This window comes from Ctenocephalides felis, unplaced genomic scaffold (genome assembly GCF_003426905.1).
Source record: "Ctenocephalides felis isolate EL2017-DRISC unplaced genomic scaffold, ASM342690v1 CF-g0.4_SCAFFOLD_03570, whole genome shotgun sequence".
NCBI lineage: Eukaryota > Metazoa > Arthropoda > Insecta > Siphonaptera > Pulicidae > Ctenocephalides > Ctenocephalides felis.
This window is the reverse complement of record NW_020539724.1, coordinates 6,047,162-6,067,026: the sequence shown is the minus strand read 5'-3', so window position 1 is coordinate 6,067,026 and position 19,865 is coordinate 6,047,162. Positions and strand designations below refer to the sequence as shown.

The 19,865-nt window shown below is 28.6% G+C and overlaps 1 protein-coding gene across 10 annotated transcripts in view; it reads left to right on the top strand.

Annotated features, from left to right (window-relative positions):
- Positions 1-19,865, top strand: part of LOC113383763 (protein tramtrack, beta isoform-like) — a 170,632-nt gene that overhangs the window by 62,032 nt on the left and 88,735 nt on the right. For 2 of the 10 annotated variants that reach the window (XM_026622020.1, XM_026622015.1), the window contains exons 1-2: positions 1,729-2,006; positions 3,089-3,244. The exons of 1 other annotated variant lie outside the window; for it this stretch is intronic. In XM_026622020.1, coding sequence (XP_026477805.1) covers positions 3,217-3,244 — 28 coding nt within the window. In that variant the 5' untranslated portion in view covers positions 1,729-2,006; positions 3,089-3,216. Of the gene's footprint in view, positions 1-1,728; positions 2,007-2,864; positions 3,024-3,088; positions 3,245-3,525; positions 3,583-19,865 lie in introns of those variants that run through there. 7 more of the 10 variants (XM_026622018.1, XM_026622017.1, XM_026622016.1 and 4 more) reach the window with 7 other exon arrangements.

Below are 19,865 nucleotides of genomic sequence, written 5' to 3'. Positions count from 1 at the left end.
AATAAAAATACACGAATTCGCGAATGTGTGCGTTTTGCGTTTTACACGCGTGTGCATAAGTTCTATTCATACATCAGTCACATTGAGATAACCGACATATATCGGGCCAGGGCTTGCATTGGATTTATCGAATATTGATCATATTGAAAAAAATCCAAAGAAATTCCTGTAAAAATCTATAATCCCATAACCAGGTAGTGCTGCAACTTGGAAAATATCAGACATATGACAGGGTCAAAATAGCAAATCAAGATTTATTATACTGTCGAAGGATTGAAGTCAGTAAAAATATTAAAAATTAATTAGTTAAGAAGTATTCTCATATGCTGAAGGAAATGGAATATGCTTATGATGTTTCTTGACCTGATGTCAAAATAAATCATGCTAGATATTGTCAAAATAAATCATGCTGTATCTGGTGTGAGGTTGAGCATGCATAGAATATTGCTGATTTAGTTGGGAATTTAATCTAGGCATAATGAACTAATAGTGTTGATTTTTAGACACTGATTTTAAAAGAGACCTGAAAATTATAACTTTACACTACAAAACTAACTTTAGAAATTGGGGGACAGAAGAAATAGCAATGATAAATAATTTGAAAATATTATTTCATCCTGGCACATTTGAAAGTGTAAGCTTTTAGACATTGAAATCCACAGAAACCCACAAAAAAAGTTGTAAAAAATATTTAAAAAAATTACTAAAATAATGTAAGGATTTATATCGCAAAAATAGATATGATACATTTTATGGAAATATAAATATGAATAGATGCAGATGTAGATATAAATATTAGGGATTAATTTTCAAACTAAACATGCATGTTTAGAATTTATTTTTGAAATAAAGAAAAAATGTATATAATTAACAATTATCAATGTCAGGCTAGGTCTTTTGACTTTGAAGTAGCAATGATGGATATTTTGGAAATATTATTTCATCCTTGCACATTTGAAAGTCTAGGCTTTTAAACAATGAAAGTCATAGAAACCTGAAAAAAGTTTAAAAAAAATCATACAAATAATGTAAGGATTAAGATCAGAAAGATAGGTATGAATAGATACAGATATAGAATATAAATATTGGGGATTAATTTTCCAACCAAATGTGCATGCTTTGAATTTATTTTTTGAGGTAATGAAGAACTTTATATAATTAGTAATTATTAAATTCTAGTAAAATTTTAGTATTTGCAGATTTGTATGTTCAGTCTCTAGATCGATCATGCGTTCAAAATATATTTACGCATGTCAGGCTAGGTCTTTTGTCTGGGTATGTTCCTCTCTATGCAAATCTTCTCTTATCCCTGGCCTCTGGTCTTCAAGTAAACCGCCGTTAGGCCTAACGTTATGGGGGTGGCTCTAAAATTTTATAATTTCCACTCTTAGTTAAATTTTGGATCTAGTTGGTCCCATTCGCTCTTCTTCTTTCCGAAGAAGATATAAAAACTTCCCGACCAGTTTGAGTGTGTATTTATAAATCTGTTGTGCTAGGTTTGTTTCTACGTTACGATGAATTGTATATGTTTAATTAAATTGAAGTCAAAATTTGGGGACTAATAATTTAAATAATTCAAAAATATATATTTTGCAAAGCCCTGTTTATGAGGTATCACCCATGTAAAACCGTTGCTGTCTACGAATGCGTTTACTGTCAATGTCAATGTCATAGCGAGTCAGTTGCATTTCGCCGACGCGCGTGTGTGACACATTTCGCGACGGTTTTGAAATTTTCATGAAAACTCTTACACCTAATAATATTTCAATAAACTACCTTGTCGACTATCTAATGAGAATTTTCATCGAGGAAAGTAATATAATATTCATTGGCCAATTCTCTCGGAAAACCTTCGGGCTTGTGCATGCACGTGCGACGGACGATGGTGATTTGTGTGACTCGTAGCGAAGAGAATTAAAATGTTATGTAAGAATTTTGATCGCAATATGCTGCAGTGAAGTGCGTTTGAAAATAATTAGCACTTGCCGTTTTATTTCAAATTAAGTGTAGGTTTCCTCGATATAAATAGTCCTATGTATGAAGCACGTGTCAGGAAATTATTGGAAAAGTCGTTAAAGTTGGATTACGGTTATTTTGTGCTTTGCTAATGCTATTGATCGCATATTTACTTATGCTAATGTGATGAGTTCATGAGGTTTAAGTGAAGAATTGGACTAATAAAATAATTAGTGTTGAAGCAATAAACTTGTTTATAAATAGACTCGAAAATTTCCTTATTCGAATAAGACTAAAACCTGTTTCGAATCAACTCGAATCAAGTCAAATAAAACCGAACAAGACAAAAAGCCATAGCTAGATTTTGTTAATATATGTGATCAAAATTTGTGATAGAAACTGTTAAGCTTAACCAATAAAGTCGAAAATGTAGAGATAGCTAACTTAATTTACTATAAAAAAAATTACAAAAATGATTAAAAATGCTTTAATGCTGAAGACGATTGATTGAATTGTTAATAAGATACTTCTGCATCACTAAAGCATATAAAACAATATTTGGAATCTTGGGTCTATTGATAACGTGTTTTTTTCAATTCGATTTAATTCAGATCATTCGAATGAGTCGATTGAAATTGGGTGATTCACATGATTCGTTTACTTTATTTAATTTTTTTTTATTACATTCATATTTACCAACATTTTTTTCCATATTTATTAAAATTGATGTTCATACATATTGAAACACAGTAAATATTTTTTGATTCGAATCAACTAAAATGTGATTCGAATCAGGTTTAAAGGCTTGATTCGAATGATTCGATATATTTGTGTATATAGCATACATGTATATCTTTTTTGCTCCATTTCTAATACAAACAAATATAAATGCTCGTGTTTAAGCATGTGTTTATATTTATGTGTACTTATAATGTAAATATCAATCGTAGATGGCAACTTTCACAGTTTAATTAATGGTTATTTGACTGCCAAAGATTGCCATTCTTAAGTATTTTTGGCAACGTGTGAATCTGTTGAATCTATAATCCTAAAAATTATAAATTTCAGTTAGTAGATTGGATTATTTGCATTTTGATTTATTGGTATTTATAATATCATTTCTATTATTTAGTTATATATGTATATTTAGTGCTCGTGGGTGCAATGTGACTTAAGAAAGTACTTCAACTATAGATCAATGTGAACTATTTTTGTGTCAGATCCAATATACCCAGTGAAGCAAATCCGAATCATATATGAATGTGTACCATAAGATCAAACGAGACATGTAAGTGTGCAATTTATATCGATAAGCTCGCTAGAAATAATTTATCAATAAATAGATATTTATCTCAGAGCGCATATATACAGGTTTTATTGCAAATTGCTTCTCCGATATCTCTCCGACTTTCTTCATGTGACGCGAGTGTTGATATCGCAGTATTCTTGATATTATATCATATGTTAAAGTGTTTGAGCTATATTTAGATTGGAAGTTATGAGCAAATTCATATGCAGATTTTTTATGTGCTCTCTAGACGCAGAATATATTATGTCAGTGATAATAATACAATGACTAGTAATAATAAACTAGGACAGATCAAATGACATTTTAGCCGTTTTGTGGTAAATTGTAATGATTTTTTATATTATATCATAATCATAATGCATTGTAGAGAATCCAATTTAAAATATAGTAGTTCATCATCATCACAAATTGATGTTGGTTCTTATAAAAAATAATATACCCAATAATGTGCACAAATTCTGTATTCATATGCAATACAGAAAATTCATAAAATCATTCGTCATTGACCAAATTGTATACCAACATTTTGCCTTCATATGTGTCTCCTTTTCTGTTCTTAACCTGGAACGAGGCTTTGCTCCGGGTCTAGGCACAATCCGCGGTACGGGTTCTGTGTGCGACAGAATAATGCTTATATGTATCGGTATATGTATATATATAATATATAATATTAATAATATTGAAACCCTCTCTAAATCATATTTCAATTCAATTATACATTCTTTAAGTAAATTTCTTAACTAATCTCTAAACCCTTTCTTATACATTCAATTCAATTAGAAAATACTATGAAAAATTCTAAATTGGTAAATTTTATGTAAATTTACTAAATGTATCATTTCTAATTTTTATTTTATAACTCTCAGTATATAATCCGCAGTGTATATTCTAATCGAAGTATCGATTTATGAATTACAAAAATTAATTGAAATATGCAAAAAAATAAAACTAAAAAAAATTATGATACAAAGTGAATAAAAATAAAATAGCATGAATTAAACTGAATACAGTTTAAACGAGAAAATGTTATGTGAAAGGAACAGTTAAAAGTCGCAATTTTAAATAGAATATGTGGCACTAAAATTATGCTTTTTGCTGAACCTTTACTTGTTAAATTTGGAATTTGCTTCCGTTATTCATTCTGTCGGTAATTTTCGAATTTCCTTGCAAAAAAACAATTCTCTGAAAGTTTTAGCTCTTAATATTGTATTTTAGATAGAGCGCAATTCAATCAAAGTTTTGTATGGAAATAGCATGAAATCAGAGAATTGTTTTTTATCAATTTGGAACCATTTGAGCCTTTAGGAGCAAGGAAATTCGAAAATGTCCATGTTAAGGACCACTCTAGTGTATATGTTTGGATAAAATTTTTGTGCACGATTACGAGAGCAAGGATTAATTGATTTAATGATTCAAAGACCATTCGATTGGTATTGACGAATAAGTTTTTAACAGAGGCAGGTCCAGCAGTTTTGGATATACGGAGCCTAAAGTAAAAAGATATAAATTTTTGAGAGGACGGAATTTTTGGCTATGTCAAAAAATGATATTTGGGGAAACCAGGTCTAGGGGTTTCAACCTCTTGAAAAACATCCAAAAGAAATCAAATTTTGTTTTTTTTTCAAATTTCCTAAGTTTTTCAAAATTTTAAACAAATCTCAAATTTCGAATATCATATTTTATTACAATGTTCAAAAATATACTTAAAATATTTATATACTTGAAATAAAAAAATTATAACTTTGCAAATCAGTTTCAAACTGTTGCATAATTAGAAATTTAGGATAAAGACAAGGATCAGGTTTTTTTTTATATAATATATTTTTTTTGTAAACATATAAAGTTCGTCGCCCAAATCTAAGCACAATGCCTTTTGCACCACTATTTTTAAAAATTTTATTTAGCAAAAGCTATCCAATATATTCTCCAAAGACCATTACCGGTGTTCCATTATTATCTCGGCCAGCCAGCATGATTGCCTAACCCTGTTCGGCAGAGGCGCCTGCCGTCGCCAGTAAGTCTGTGCGTAACCGCACGCGTTGCGTATGTGTGCGTTTTGTGCGTACGGCGGACACGCGTACTGTTCCTGTTACTTTTTATATATGCGTGAACTTTTTTGCATATTCATTAGAGTGTCTATATCTGTCAGTCTGATCAAATGATTTGTTTTGCTTAATTGATAGTGGGGGAGCTGGTAGTGGATCCTTGAAAAAAATTGAGATTGATCAATAGTTAAATCATTAGAGAAAGAACGTGGAATAATCTTCTATTAACTATATGACTCAATGCAAGTTAAACAAGAAGTAATAAAAGTCTGAGAATAAATCATCACTTGATTTATTACATTTATTATGCATCTATGAATTTATTATTGATATATGAATTTATTATCCAGATATGGAGTTTGATCCATATGGTATATATCGCATACTTATTATGTGAATAAAACTGACTATCAAATAGTGCAATTAAAAGTAGTGATATCGGATTTTACTTGAAAATATAGATAGCGAAATGTTTAAGTGAAAATAGAACTGCCTCGGCATTGCTGCATTAAAATTAAATCCTATATCATCACTTTTAGAGACATCAAATTAAAATATATTAAATATATAAATGACTTCAACCATCGAGTTACCTTATTCTCAAAATAAAAATTAGGAAGTCATCAAACAAGCTTATAGAACTTAAAAGGTCAGATTCGTGTTAATATCTAAAAAATATGAGTTGCTCAAGTTACAAGAATTTAATAATAATTTGTCCCTTATAACAAAAAATCATTACTTTCATTGCTTGTATCTAAATAATTTTACAAGATACGTACAATCGATTTAAATCCATTAAAAATATCTAAATTAATTTTTTTATATTTAAAATACGCCTATCTTTTAAATATTTTCATTCAAAATAAGTTATTATGTTCAATAAAACAAATAAAGGATTGCATCATCAAATTTTAAACGTCAGTAATATTGTTTTTAAACAATTTTCGTTCGTATCACGTATTGGGTATTGCACTCTACATTTTCAATGTTATATCTGAAATATTGAATTTTATTAATTTAGAAAATATTAATTTTAACAATTTCAATATTTTACTTCATCACTCTTAAAAATTCAACTTGTCTGTTTTCTATTCTATTTAAAAATCTTTTTTTTTTTTGATAATTTTAATTACTCCGTTTGATTTTAATTAAATTGTCTGATATTCTTGTATGAAAAAATATTAATTTTAGTTAATTTGTTTTGAAAATAAGCAATTCATTACAAATGAATGAATAAGTATGATTGATTTATTCAAAATATTGGATTTAAAATTATAGAGGATTTATATTTTTATTTATTTATTTATTTCACTTTTTTATCTTGATTTGTTATATTTACTTCTTTTATTGATATTTCATTATTTTAATTTTACTTCATATGACTGCAAAGATAAATTTAATTCGCCAAATTTAAAAAGATAACAAATAAATATGAAAAAAAAATTTAAAAGACTTATTGACTAGGGGTAACCTTTCTGAATTTTAATTTGATAATTTACATTAATCTTCAAAATTACTGAATATTTTATTGCAAAGACAGATTGTAATTGAATAATGGAAACAAAATAAAAAAATCTATTCAATTAGGTATATTGATAGGTATATTGATCAATGAATCAATCAACCAATATGATAAGTGATACAACCAATCAATAGGTGATTTTAGTAAATATATTGTAAAAGGCGTTTTTACAAAGTTGGCTGTAACTGGCGATTGAAGCGTGTGAAATTTTAAATTATACGTGGAGAAGATTAATTTTTTAGCTAAGTTTTTTTTTGCAAATGTCTATTATCTTGAAAAATTTATTTCAGATTCTCGTCTAACAATTATATCTGCTGACCTGATCAAATGATTTGTTTTGCCTAATTGAGGACTGTGCGAGTCGCATATATATACGCACACGCGATGTGATTCCCAGAATATTGGATTTTGATTTGTTTTGAATTCACCTCTGTATTTATTGATTTGGAATAGAAAAATACATTTGCGATTGATTTATGTGACATTCGTCTATTGTCGGGTGATAGCTGTAAATAAAATTATTTAGTAGAACAAAAAGTTAAATATAAATAGTTGTTTTAGAGTCAAGTAATGGAGCTAATTAATTATAATCAAAATTTCTTTATAATCAATTATGCCAAACTTTGATGATGTATTCGTTACGATTCATAATGACTCAAAACGTCGAGAAAACATACAATAAAAAATCAGATTTTGTGGCGAAAATGTAAACTTCTGTTTTGGGAAGTTAATAATTCTATGCAATTTGTTATATGTATATTGTAGATGTATAAAGTCGACTGGTGAAATCATATTAGAAAGAAAATGTTTTATACAAAAAGTAACGTTTTTTACTTATTTATTTCACTTATTTGTTAGTTATTTTACTATAATTATAATTATTTTTAACATTAGTTAATATTTTCGCACGTGTAGTTTCAACGTAATTATATGTCTGTCAATGCAATGAAATTCATTAAAATTTTTGCCAACTTATAATTACCTCGCTTGCTTATATCAAATAGTAAACAAATAAAATATCAGATAATCGTCATAATTTTTGTAAATTTTAAAAATGTCTCCAATACATTGTATTATATAGTGCAAATTCGTTGCGAAATATTTACTTTACCTATGCACGTGGAGCATATGAATGTATGGAAATTATGCGTAGTGAATGCAAACATTATACAATAAATGTTTATTCACGAACAAATACAAATAAACTTTCGAAGGTTATACTTACTGATTTTAATTACAAAGTATATTTGCAACAATGATAAAATCTTTTGTCGAATATTTATAAGAAATTAGAATATGCTTTGGAATGGGAGTCTTCATGAAATTGGAAATGTCTTACGGGCATGCACTTATACATTAAATTATTACAATTCTGAGATTATTATGGACAATAAAATTCGACTCACTTTTTTTTGAATAATATTCCTGGTGTATATTGCATTAATAAGTGGATACATTGAACTTTTAAGTTGTTTTACAATATTATCAATGCATTATTTCGGCCAGCTTTCATAATATCTAATAATAAAAAAAGTTTAACAGTAAGTCCACATTCTACTTCAATCTATGAAAAAAATAATATATTAAAAGTAAGTAAATTTCTCTTTTATATCTTATTGTTATTGATTTCATTTAGTCTTTATTCTTATTTACCCAAAAAGAGCTTTGTAACTTATGCACTCTATATAAAATTTATTTAACTTAATTTCAATTGATTATTTTTTGCCATAATTTCTAGTAGAGAAATTTTGTTTGGTTTCACAAAACAAATCATTTTCAAAAAACCTATCATTGGCGGTATAATAAAAATACCTTCGTGGTCTAGAACTTGATTTTTTTGTTTTGCTGGAAATAATTGAATAGAAAAAGCAGCAATTGAGATCTGAATATATCTGTTCTCTGTTCAAATGCCAAAGCATGAGAAAGCACAAAACCGTTGGAACTTTTGAATCATTCTCGACCAGTGGCGTGTGTTTTGCGAATTTAGTTTTTGCTTCTGACTTACATGATTGTCTCTAATTTACGAGAGAATATTGTTTTTTTCATAAATAAATAGTGATAAAAACATCAGCTATGCTAGTTATATGTGTAACGTACGACTTGTGATGAAAATCATATTCAAAAGAAAAATCATACTAACTGGTTTATAAGAACGTAACTTTTTAGCAGAAAAGGCTAAAATTTTCTACTAATTTCAAAAATTCAAAAACTGTTCAAAAGATATAAGATTAGAATTCTGGCGATCATCAGTTTTGGTAAAATAGGTCGAGCTTTTTTTCATAATTAATTATTAATAAAAATCTATTGATTTTGTTGATCATGATGTTAATAGAGGTCTTACTCTTACTCTTAACGAACATCCTTCAATATTATGAGATTACGAATGTGGTTTACATCAACATTTAAAATTTAAGTCCATTATTTATTTATATTTATATTTAATAATTGAAAAAAGACAATGTTTTTACGTCGGGGTCACCAATTATTTGAATCTATTGAAGGAATGTAAGTCTTGAGACTTACTGCGGTTTTAAAATAATTATTGACTTTAATAAAATTTTATCTAAAAGTCTAAGATTTGTGGAAGATACTATTTTATTAGAAATAATTACTATTTATTGTATTATTGAATCATTCTAGTCCATTCTATTTTTTTTATAAAAAATTATGTTCGTGTTAAATAGTTTTTTTTATTAATGCCGACAAAGTCGTTTTGTTGTTAACTGTTAAAATTAAAATTCAAAAGCGATTTCTATTCTTGTCGATCAAGTCGATTACTCTCAGGGCTTCAGGCCAAAAGCCATTACACCTCGTTAATTTTGTCATAAACGCTTTAATTTAATCATATTATTTTTTAATATTTTACATGCGTGCCACTGTGCGTGCACATTCTATATTACCATCATACTTTGATGCCATTACACATAATATAAGTTATTATTTAATTTTTATTATTCGCTTTTCCATCTGGATTTTTAGCTCGTTTCTTTTCCTTTACTATTGCACGTGTAAGCCGTTCTCGTCGGCGTTGCTCGCAATTGCGCAATTATAAGTGACGTCTTCATTTTCTGTAAATTGTGCCAATTACATAAATAAATATATAGAAAACATAGCGGCGCGCTTTTGTTCGCTTCAAGCTCAGGCGAAGAGATCTTGAGAGGGACTAGAAGTCAGGGAACACCTAGATTACGGAATGAAAGCTATAAACTACTTTGAAACGTGTTATATTTAATTATTTTTTTTATATATATAGTAGCACCTATATAGTAGTGATATCCGTTTTCACTTGGATATGTAGATTCAAAATTCGTTTCTACGCAGCTAACGTATCGCGATTGCTTTGGAAAAAAGTTCAAAATTTCCATATTATCTGAAAGTATAAAAAAATCAAATTTGTCAAAAATGACAATTTTTTTCAAAAGTTTTAAAAATCTTAAAAAACTTAAAAATCTCAAAGATCGATTTTTACAGAGTTCTTAAAGAAAATTGAATCATTTTTAAAAAATTTAATTTTTGGTTCGGGATGTTCCAGCAATTTGCCTTAAGGCATGATGCCACCACTAATTAAATATGTGATCACTTCTAAATAAATTCAATACAAAAAATGTAGATTATTGGGTTGCCTTAAAACGAGCTTAAAAGAAGATTGAGCCTAAAAGTTCATTTAAGCTTAAAAGTTTTGATCCAAAAATAATTCTGTTAAAAAATGAGATTTTTTTTTATTTCTATCTAAATATCAAAGATCGATTTTTACAGAGTTCTAAAAGAAAATTGAATCATTTTTAAAAATCATAATTTTTGGTACGGGTTGTTCCAGAAATTTGCCTTAAGATATGATGCCACCACTAATTAAATATGTGATCACTTCTAAATAAATTCAAGTACATAATTAGAATCTACAAAAAATATAGATTGGTTGATTGTTGGGTTGCCTTAAAACGAGCTTAAGAGAAGATTGAGCTTGAAAGTTCATTTGAGTTTAAAAGTTTTTATCTAAAAATAATTCTGTTAAAAAACGAAAGTTCATTTTTATTATTATGTTTATGATCTCCATTCAACAACATAGTCAGCTTTTGTATTTATTTTTTGGATAAACTTTTGGTAACTTTAATTATACAGTTTTCAACAAACGTATTACTAGCAATCATGCTAATGCAGAAGTTATCAAATTTTTACCCCTTATTATGTTAAAAAGTAAGATGATTTTATAACTGAGTAATTATATAGAATATAAAGTGTTGAAAGCTGCACGTTCAGACAGGAAAAAGAACTTGATAATGTATTTTTTTTGAAATTAAGAACCAAAGAAACTTAATTACAGGGAAGATTACTAAATTATGAAAATATAGGATTTAAAGAGCTACAAAATATGCAGCTCATATTTATCGAAACAAACATCAGTTTTAACGTATAAAATTTGCTTCAAAATTATATAGAACAGAGCTTTTTTTTAAAGCACAGTACTTTTTAGTTTGTAGTTATTTACTCGTATGTAGAATAGATTATTGACAAATTTAAGGACATTTTAACAAAGTTAAAATATCAAGTGCTTATTAAATTCTTGATAAAAGTTTGTAAGAGGTTTGATTCTTACCTGTGATGATTTTAAGCTCAAAAGCTCTTAGTACTATTTTTCGGTTTGCGCTCTGAGTTCAGACGACTAATCAGTAAAATATCAATTGTGTTTATAATATGAAATCATGTCTAAATTTAACTTAAACCTCTCTTAGCTAATTCTGATAAGTTAGCATTGGCGATATCAAATCCGGTGTTTGTACGTGCCATGTTCAACGTAGCAATTTTGTTTGAATATCACGCACTCTACTTCTATATTAGAAGAATCCAAATGACAAAACGTGAGATGACGCACAGAAATGTCACGAAGGATAAATGAGATTTTTAAAACATAAATATTTAAACTTATTTAAATTAAACTCTTATTTAAAATATAGAACGATAGATCGATATCGATATCCAACATGCAATTTAAGTATTAACATAAATATTACAATTACCTTTTCCCTACGATCATTGACCTCCGTAACTTCTTCGAACATTGTATTAAAGTTAATTTTTATCAAGTGCGATTCCTATCGCGGCTTCTTGCAAATTATTAACCGTTTGAAATCATTCATTTTGAAATTACTCGGCGACAATCAAAGTGTCAAGTGGCTCAAGTAAAAGAAGAGGAAGTATACCATTAACACTTCACTCACGAAAATTATATAAAATCACTTGATGCAATTATCTAGATGTGGGGAAATTATAATACGAATTTGTGATCTTGTATTAAGAATGCATAAGGCTAAAATATTCAACAACTCTTATATTATGATACTATTAAACTAAGTTAAGATAAGACAACAATATTATAAATATTATTTATCATTTTTTATTTATTTTACTATAAAATAGCTATTATACTCTGCCCAGTCAAACGTGACATATTGCACTTGAGTCCATCATCATGACACATCGCTTATAATCGCAAATGACATTTGAATGAAATTGCTACTAAAAAAAGTTAACAGTAAAACAATTACATTTGCATGCTCTGTTTAACAATATTAGCAGATTTTAATTCGCTTATTTCTCTCAAAGGTTAAATTAAATAAATGCTCAGGACACTCATACATATTAAAATAAAGTGAATTGTTTCTTGAACCCGAAACATCTTCTTTCAAGATAGATAACGAAATGAAAAACAATCTTATATATATATATATATATATATATATATATATATATATATAAATATATAAGGATCATAGGCCTTCCTACGATCGAATACAAAATCTCATTATTCTATCTTATTGCACATCAATCTTCCAGGAAAAGCGTGCAGATTATTTTTTGCGAAATTTTATAATGCACCCGTTTTCAAGAGATCATGATTTGTATTTCTCATTGTATTGTTTCTACTTCAATCAATTCCAACAGTTATTTCAATTTGCATTTTATAAGCGGCGTATAAGCAAAGTGTAATGTTAAAATTATATTATGAATCATTATGTTTATAACACGTAATTTATTGAGTTAATTGTATTTTTGATTTATCGACAGCTGCTTGTAAATTAGATGTGAAAATTTGAGATTGTTATCTGAAGTATGCAAAAAGTGTTGTGGTACCGGGAAGTAAGGATTGGGATCTAACAAGGTGTGATATCGGAAATCAAAACCATATAATTATATTTTAGTTATATTTTAATATATATTAAATTGGATGTTCTAGGCTTTAATGAGCCAAAAATTTAGAAAAAAAATTATCTCACGTTGTTCGGAAATTATGAGCTTTCAAGTGCAACCTAGAGCTTTGATGGAATTTTGACAATTTTTTGCTTATTTTGCTGAATTATGTTCATTTCAATTATGGTACCGTATTCGTGAACAAAATTTCGAAGAACACAGTAAAAATAATTGAAGAATTGCCTAGAAGAACTATAAAATTGAAATTTTCAAATAGGCCTCAAACTTACGTTAGGTTAGATTAAGCTGTGTGCATCACAACATCATGTTGAACATATAGTTTTTATTGTTCTTCAAATATATAGAAATTAGCTAATCTTTACAGTATGATTAGGAGGTTATGCACAATCTTCTAAAATTGGAATGCATCAAATTTGTCTTGTAAAGACTTTAATATCTTCCTGTTCTATTACTTAAGAAATATATTATTTATTATTAAACGCATCATAATTTATTTAATTTCAATAATCAATAAATCAAGAATTACTCGAGAAATGATTAAAAGCCAAAGATTATTTCTAATACCGTGAACAGGGCATAAATTTTTGAAGCAAGCAATAAATATAAAGAATAAAGCTTCAATTATTACCCCGCGCGTCGTCATTACTAGAAAAAGTCAGTCTCGCGTTGAACCTGGTAATAAATTACGAGCGATAATGTCATATTCGAAACCGTTTTATAAATAATAGTTCAAGTTATCGCTAATCAGAATTTTTATGTCCAATAAACGCACATAAAACTGCTACTAACTACAACATAACTCTGCGTCCGTGCGAACGGACTTGGCGCACCGAGTCGATCGTAAAACGCGAGAAATGCTTAAAAGGAAGCGCTATCTGGCATAACATAGCTCCTTCATAAAAATATCATCATTGCAATTAACTTGTAAATTGAAATATTCAAAAGATCAACGCCACGTAGGTGTCTTCGCCTCTTTTGCTCGGGCCGGTCTCCAGTCGCGTTTTGTAATTATTTTAGCTTCATTTAAATATAAGAGAGTTTTATTAGGCATAATAATAATATGCAATTACCACACACAAGCTGCTCTTGCACAAAGGTGTGCACGGAGAAAATTCATCTACTGGTAATAAGATGATCTCGTATTAAATACTAATAATATGTTTCAGCAGTCTTAATTGGTCATTGTGTTCGGGCAGTTTTCATGTATGTGGTTTTCTACCGTCTTGCGGCACGCAATCGCGGGATGTTGACGTGCGGGCTCTTTATTATTACACATTTTGAATTAGACGAGAGCTGAAAATTAAAATTAAATTTTAAAAATAATACTCATAATAAATAAACTTTTCTCTTTTCTCTTATATTTGGTATTTATATTCTTATATCACTGTACAGTATACACTGTTTTCTATAAGCCGTTAAGTTGTAGATCTCTTAACCTAGTGTTCCTAGAAGACAACCCACAATTTAAATATATATTTGGTTTTTACTATCTGAATTCATTGTATTTCTTTCCCTCGCAAAGTAATCCAGTGGCTGACCATTCTCCTTCTGATGAGATCATATTAAATAATTTTATCAGTGATGTGATTATATGTAGCAGTAATTCCCTAAATTACTATTCCTAACTACTCACTACCTCTAAACCAATTTTTAAGATAATACAAAACAGCTTGTCCGAGAATAAAACCCACAATGTTTTACATATAAGTACCCATTTCTTACATAAAACTAGCAGAATCTGCAAGTCCTCTGGATAAGAAACTTCTAAGGGCATTAAAGTATTTAAAATTAAAATTGAAAAGAATTAAAAGTAAGAGCTCAAGCGCCATGTACTGATTTTCTTATGTTGTTATATTATTAATCTCTGGATAAATTACTTCTAATGGCATTAAAGTATTTAAAAAAAATTAAAATTGAAAAGAATTAAAAGTAAGAGCTCAAGTGCCATGTACTGATTTTTTTATGTTGTTATATTATCAATCTGTAAACGTGTACATAATTATTTGTGTATGATATTTACATAAAAAATTAAAATTATGAAAAAATTGAATAAGTTTAATAAAATATAAATTCTAGTTTGTTTCTTATATGTATAGATGAAATAACTATTCCTGTTTCATATTGCGATTCAGTAAAACATTGTCTGTGATGAAGGATCTGTAATAGAAATTGATTCGATCAAACCGAATCAATTTTTATTCATATCTTGTTTTTAAATTACTCAATTGTTATTGTTTTTTTATTATCTATCTCTGGTTCAGAAAAAAGCGTTCAGAAGTCTCCACCGTATTTATAATATTTAGCCTCAAAATATAAAACAAATTTGTATTTGTTTAAAAAAATTATGTAAAGTGTTATTAGCTCTGTGTCTACATCAGTATCCTTTCTTTATATCTTCATATGCAAATGTGTGCATATCCATTGATAAAAATCTTTTTTATTATTATATTGCGTTACGTTTACTGCTCCGATAATAAGGCCATAAAGTTCCTCGGCTACTTTGTAGAAGATGGTTTAAAAAAATATATATTTTTATAATTATAGAATTACTATTTATTGTAATCATTTTTCTAATATTCATTTCGAAACATTATTAGAAGCGTTATTTGTAAATTAAATTTATTTTATACTTGCCCATGGTAAAGTAAGTGTTTCTTGAAGCAATATATTTAACAGATGGCTTCTCATATTTACTCAACAAAAATTATATACATATTTGGGCTTTAATTGGAAATGATTTATTTGAGATCACATACATCTGGTAAAGCTTTACCCATTTTTAATTGAGTGCATTTAATTTAATCTCATCGTCAGTCATTGGTTGAAAATTTTTCATTGTTGCTAATTCAAATTTTCGGAACGTTAAAATATTACTTGGGTCAAATTCGATGAAAACATGATTGTAGTTTACTTTTTCTAAAGAGATAATATTTCTTCTTTAAAATGATCTATATAAAGTCACACACACGCCTGCTAACACTCTACCTAATTCTAAGTAGTCAATTACATTAACAAAAATTATAAATTAGAGTAAATATTTTAACAAAATGCAGAACTTGTATAAGACATGTATCATTGAATTTAATCTCCAGACCTCTTGTCTGTTGCCAGTGCTATTAAATAAACATGACACGGTGAATTTCACCTCGTCGGTCGATCGTGTCGTTTACGCCCACGAGTGCCAAAAATTCGCGAATCGTTTAACTCGGCTGACAGTGCGATAATTGAGGAAGCGCAGCAACAACCATTATTAAGTTAATTACATTTTATTCAACACTATATCAGGCCACTGTCTAAGGCATGATTTTCAATTCGATTCGTATGCAAGGAAACATATTTGAAATTATTTATGTACAAATTTAATGCTCCTCAGACTAATCATGAATAAGTTGAATTATTGGAAATGACTAGGAACGTATAGATGTAATATTATGCATTTGAATAGTAAAATGTTTAAGTTGAACAAGGAGACAAACCTGGAAGTTATAACGGCAAATGCATGTTAATATGCTATAACAAGGAAAATAGTCACGTTTGAGTTTTAATGGATTCGCATGTTTATTAACTGTCGCTTTGTTTCTAATCTTTATAAGGAATACGGAAAAGTAAGTAGCTTAACTTGCAAACATTTACATGAAAAAATAAAATTAAATTCAAGTCTATACTGGTTAATCTGATTATGGCAACGTGAAATAAATATAAACAATTAAATTATGTTTCAATTATTCAAGAGAAATATTCTGATCAATTGTTTAATGTAACGGTCCTTATCTTATAAATATATAAATCTTTTGTACGTATGTTGTTACCTAAACGGCTACTCAAATTGTGATAAATCATTTCACAGTTTGTGAAAGAAAATAAAATAGTGGTAATAAACTGAAAAAATGAGTAATAACCCAGAAAAATGAGGAAAAATTGCAAAACATCTTATCATGGCTTGACAGATGAGATGAGAACTCTAGATCAACTCACCTAAATTTCGAACTTAAATAATGATGTACTTTACGTTACGTAGTTATAGAATTTATTAAAACTCTCCTTCGATAATTCAGGTTGTTGGATTATAATTTAACCCTTGTAGCTGTGGACTGTATTAAACTGATTTGTTTGTATATTATGTATTTATTGCAGTTCTAATTACAATCACTGATTTGTTACTAAGTTATAATGGAAGAAGATATATTTATTTTTATTGGTTATTTACATGTTGTTAAGCGGACTTTACATTTTGAAGTGAACAACTAGTTAAATTAAAACACTCCGCTACCCCTTCTACCAGGGGTAGCAACCATTCCGTGTAAAGCTTATTACCCTGAAGTTTGTCACCTTTATGACCAATATAATGAAACGAAAAGACGTGCGAACAAATGATATATGTTAAATTATGAGTTAGAAAAATGTGATTTTGATTATCATTGCTAAAATGTAACTAAGGCCAGAGATTAAAATAATACATATAAATAGTAACATTTATTCACTTTGATAGTTGGCAATCCAAACAAGATGCAAAAAAATTTGTACTTAAATACCGATATTTTTTAATTTTGAGTAAAATATGTAAAGTCGACATTAATATAACAATAATAACATATCATATAGTTAATTCTATTGAATTTTAGTTCTAATTTTCATAATATTAATTCATTTACTCAATATATCATCTCAAAACTATCACCTTGTTTTAACAAAATTCCCTTTTCCCGGTAAGTGAATTACTCCAGAGCAATTGCGTTTTGTTAAAAATAGTATGCGAAAATGTGCGTTGAATCTGATTTTTAGTTCTTTTTCCTTGCGGCTTTTGGGTGCGTGTTGATTTTGATGTCGGAGCTTTTTTGCCAACTTTTTTGTGTGCGACCGAAACATTGTGAACTCTTCTGGCCTTCCGATAGAGTAGAGTAGTTAATCGGAAGCTTGGGTGTTAGCGGTTTTTTATTTATGGACATTGGGTTGAAAAAAAATTTTGACTGTGTTGTTTGCCAATTGCAGGTTTAGACATGCGTTTCCTGATTTATAGTTATAGAGTTATAGTTTGAAATGGAGATTGATACATCAAATACCTTCTATTTATTAGCTATCAAAGGCAAATTATTTTGCATAAAACGTATCAATTTCTACCATCGTATACATTGTTTAAAATATAAACAATTATATTGAATTGATGAATTTATAACCTTCGGTAAAGTTAGTATGTAATTGAAGTTGAATTTGAGTATTTGATACATAGAGTACGGATTTAATCGTTTTCATATTGTATAAATTTTCATAATAATTTTATTGGGTCATAGTCATAGATTTGTTTTATTGGAATGTTGAATGTTTAGCCCATCTGTTTATTTGTGAAAATATAAGAAGATTCATACTTGCACTTTTAGACATGTTGTTCGTACTGAAGAAAATAATGAATTCCAAAAAAGTAATAAAATATATATCAGTAATGTTGAAGGCTACGTGTATAAAGGTTCGTTTCTGTTGATATATGATTATTAAAAACAATTTGATTACGGATAAATAAATAATTGAGTAATTTAATAAATCTACATGTATCAGTTAAACAACTACCTGTATCATTTTACCATCGATCTCGTTTCTGTACCAATTAATTACATTTGTTTCCACTATCCCGAAGGACAGGTGTTCGCGACATTGCCAAATAAACCGAATTGCCCAAATGCTTGACGCGTGTCCGAGCCTGTGAATATACCAACTGCCGAAATTTTAACCCCTTTCTTCCTTTCGACTTGCGGGTCGATTATAATTCGCAGTCCGGAAACAAAGTGGCGGCGGCATGCTGTAATAAAACGTTACTTTTCCTATATCATTGTGCTCATCCGGTCGAAAGTTGTATTTAAATAACCATAATAAAAGGGATATGATGGGGATTAGGATAAGAAAACGGTGGATGGAAATGGTATAACAAAATATTGATAGTATTTATTTGGGTTTCAAGTGCGATTCAACAAATGACTAATCGCTACTTTACATGAACTCTCTAATAGGCTAGAACCACTGAACAGAACAACAGTAGTTTCAAAAAAAAATAATAAAGTACGAATTTAAACTGTGAGAATTGTGAGTTACGCATTTTTAAAAAATACTTATGAATCCGAATATAGTTTTAAAGCGGTTTTTGAAAATTAGGGATCATCAATGTCTAAATTTAAATAACTTCAATAAAAGGTGTATGATAAATATTAGGATAAAAGAACGATGAGCTGACCTGAGCTATTAAAATTTGCCAGAATTCTCAAGAAAATTATATGCAAACCATTAGCAATTTATATATCGTTTTAATTGCGTTATTATTTTAGTCTCGTTTTAAAGCAGTTTTCCAAAATTGAGGATCATCAATATTTAAATTTAAAGAACTTTAATAAAATGTGTGTGAGATTGAAAAATCTGCTTTCGCTGATATTTCATTTTCTTAAAACAACGCAATGAAGCGAATGTTCAAATTCGCACAATTTGAATAAAATGTGCAGAGTATATAGAATACTAACGCAAGCGTTTACTACAATCGACTTTGAAACACTAGACTTTCATCTAGCGCCCAAAGAATTGATTGAGCTATGCGTTTAAAGTATAATATTCAAAAAGAACGCCGTTTTCACAACGAACTTCGTCATTCGCTCAGGCATCTGGCGATCACATTTGCCAAAAGTCTTAGGAAAATTGTATGCAAACCATAAGCAATTTATTTATCGTTTTAATTGCGTTATTATTACTTTGTTTCAAGCAATTTTATTAGGTACGCTCAACCGTTTTCGAATAAATTCAAGTAAATTGCCTGTCGAGAAATCGTTTTCATTAAAAAAATATTAAATTG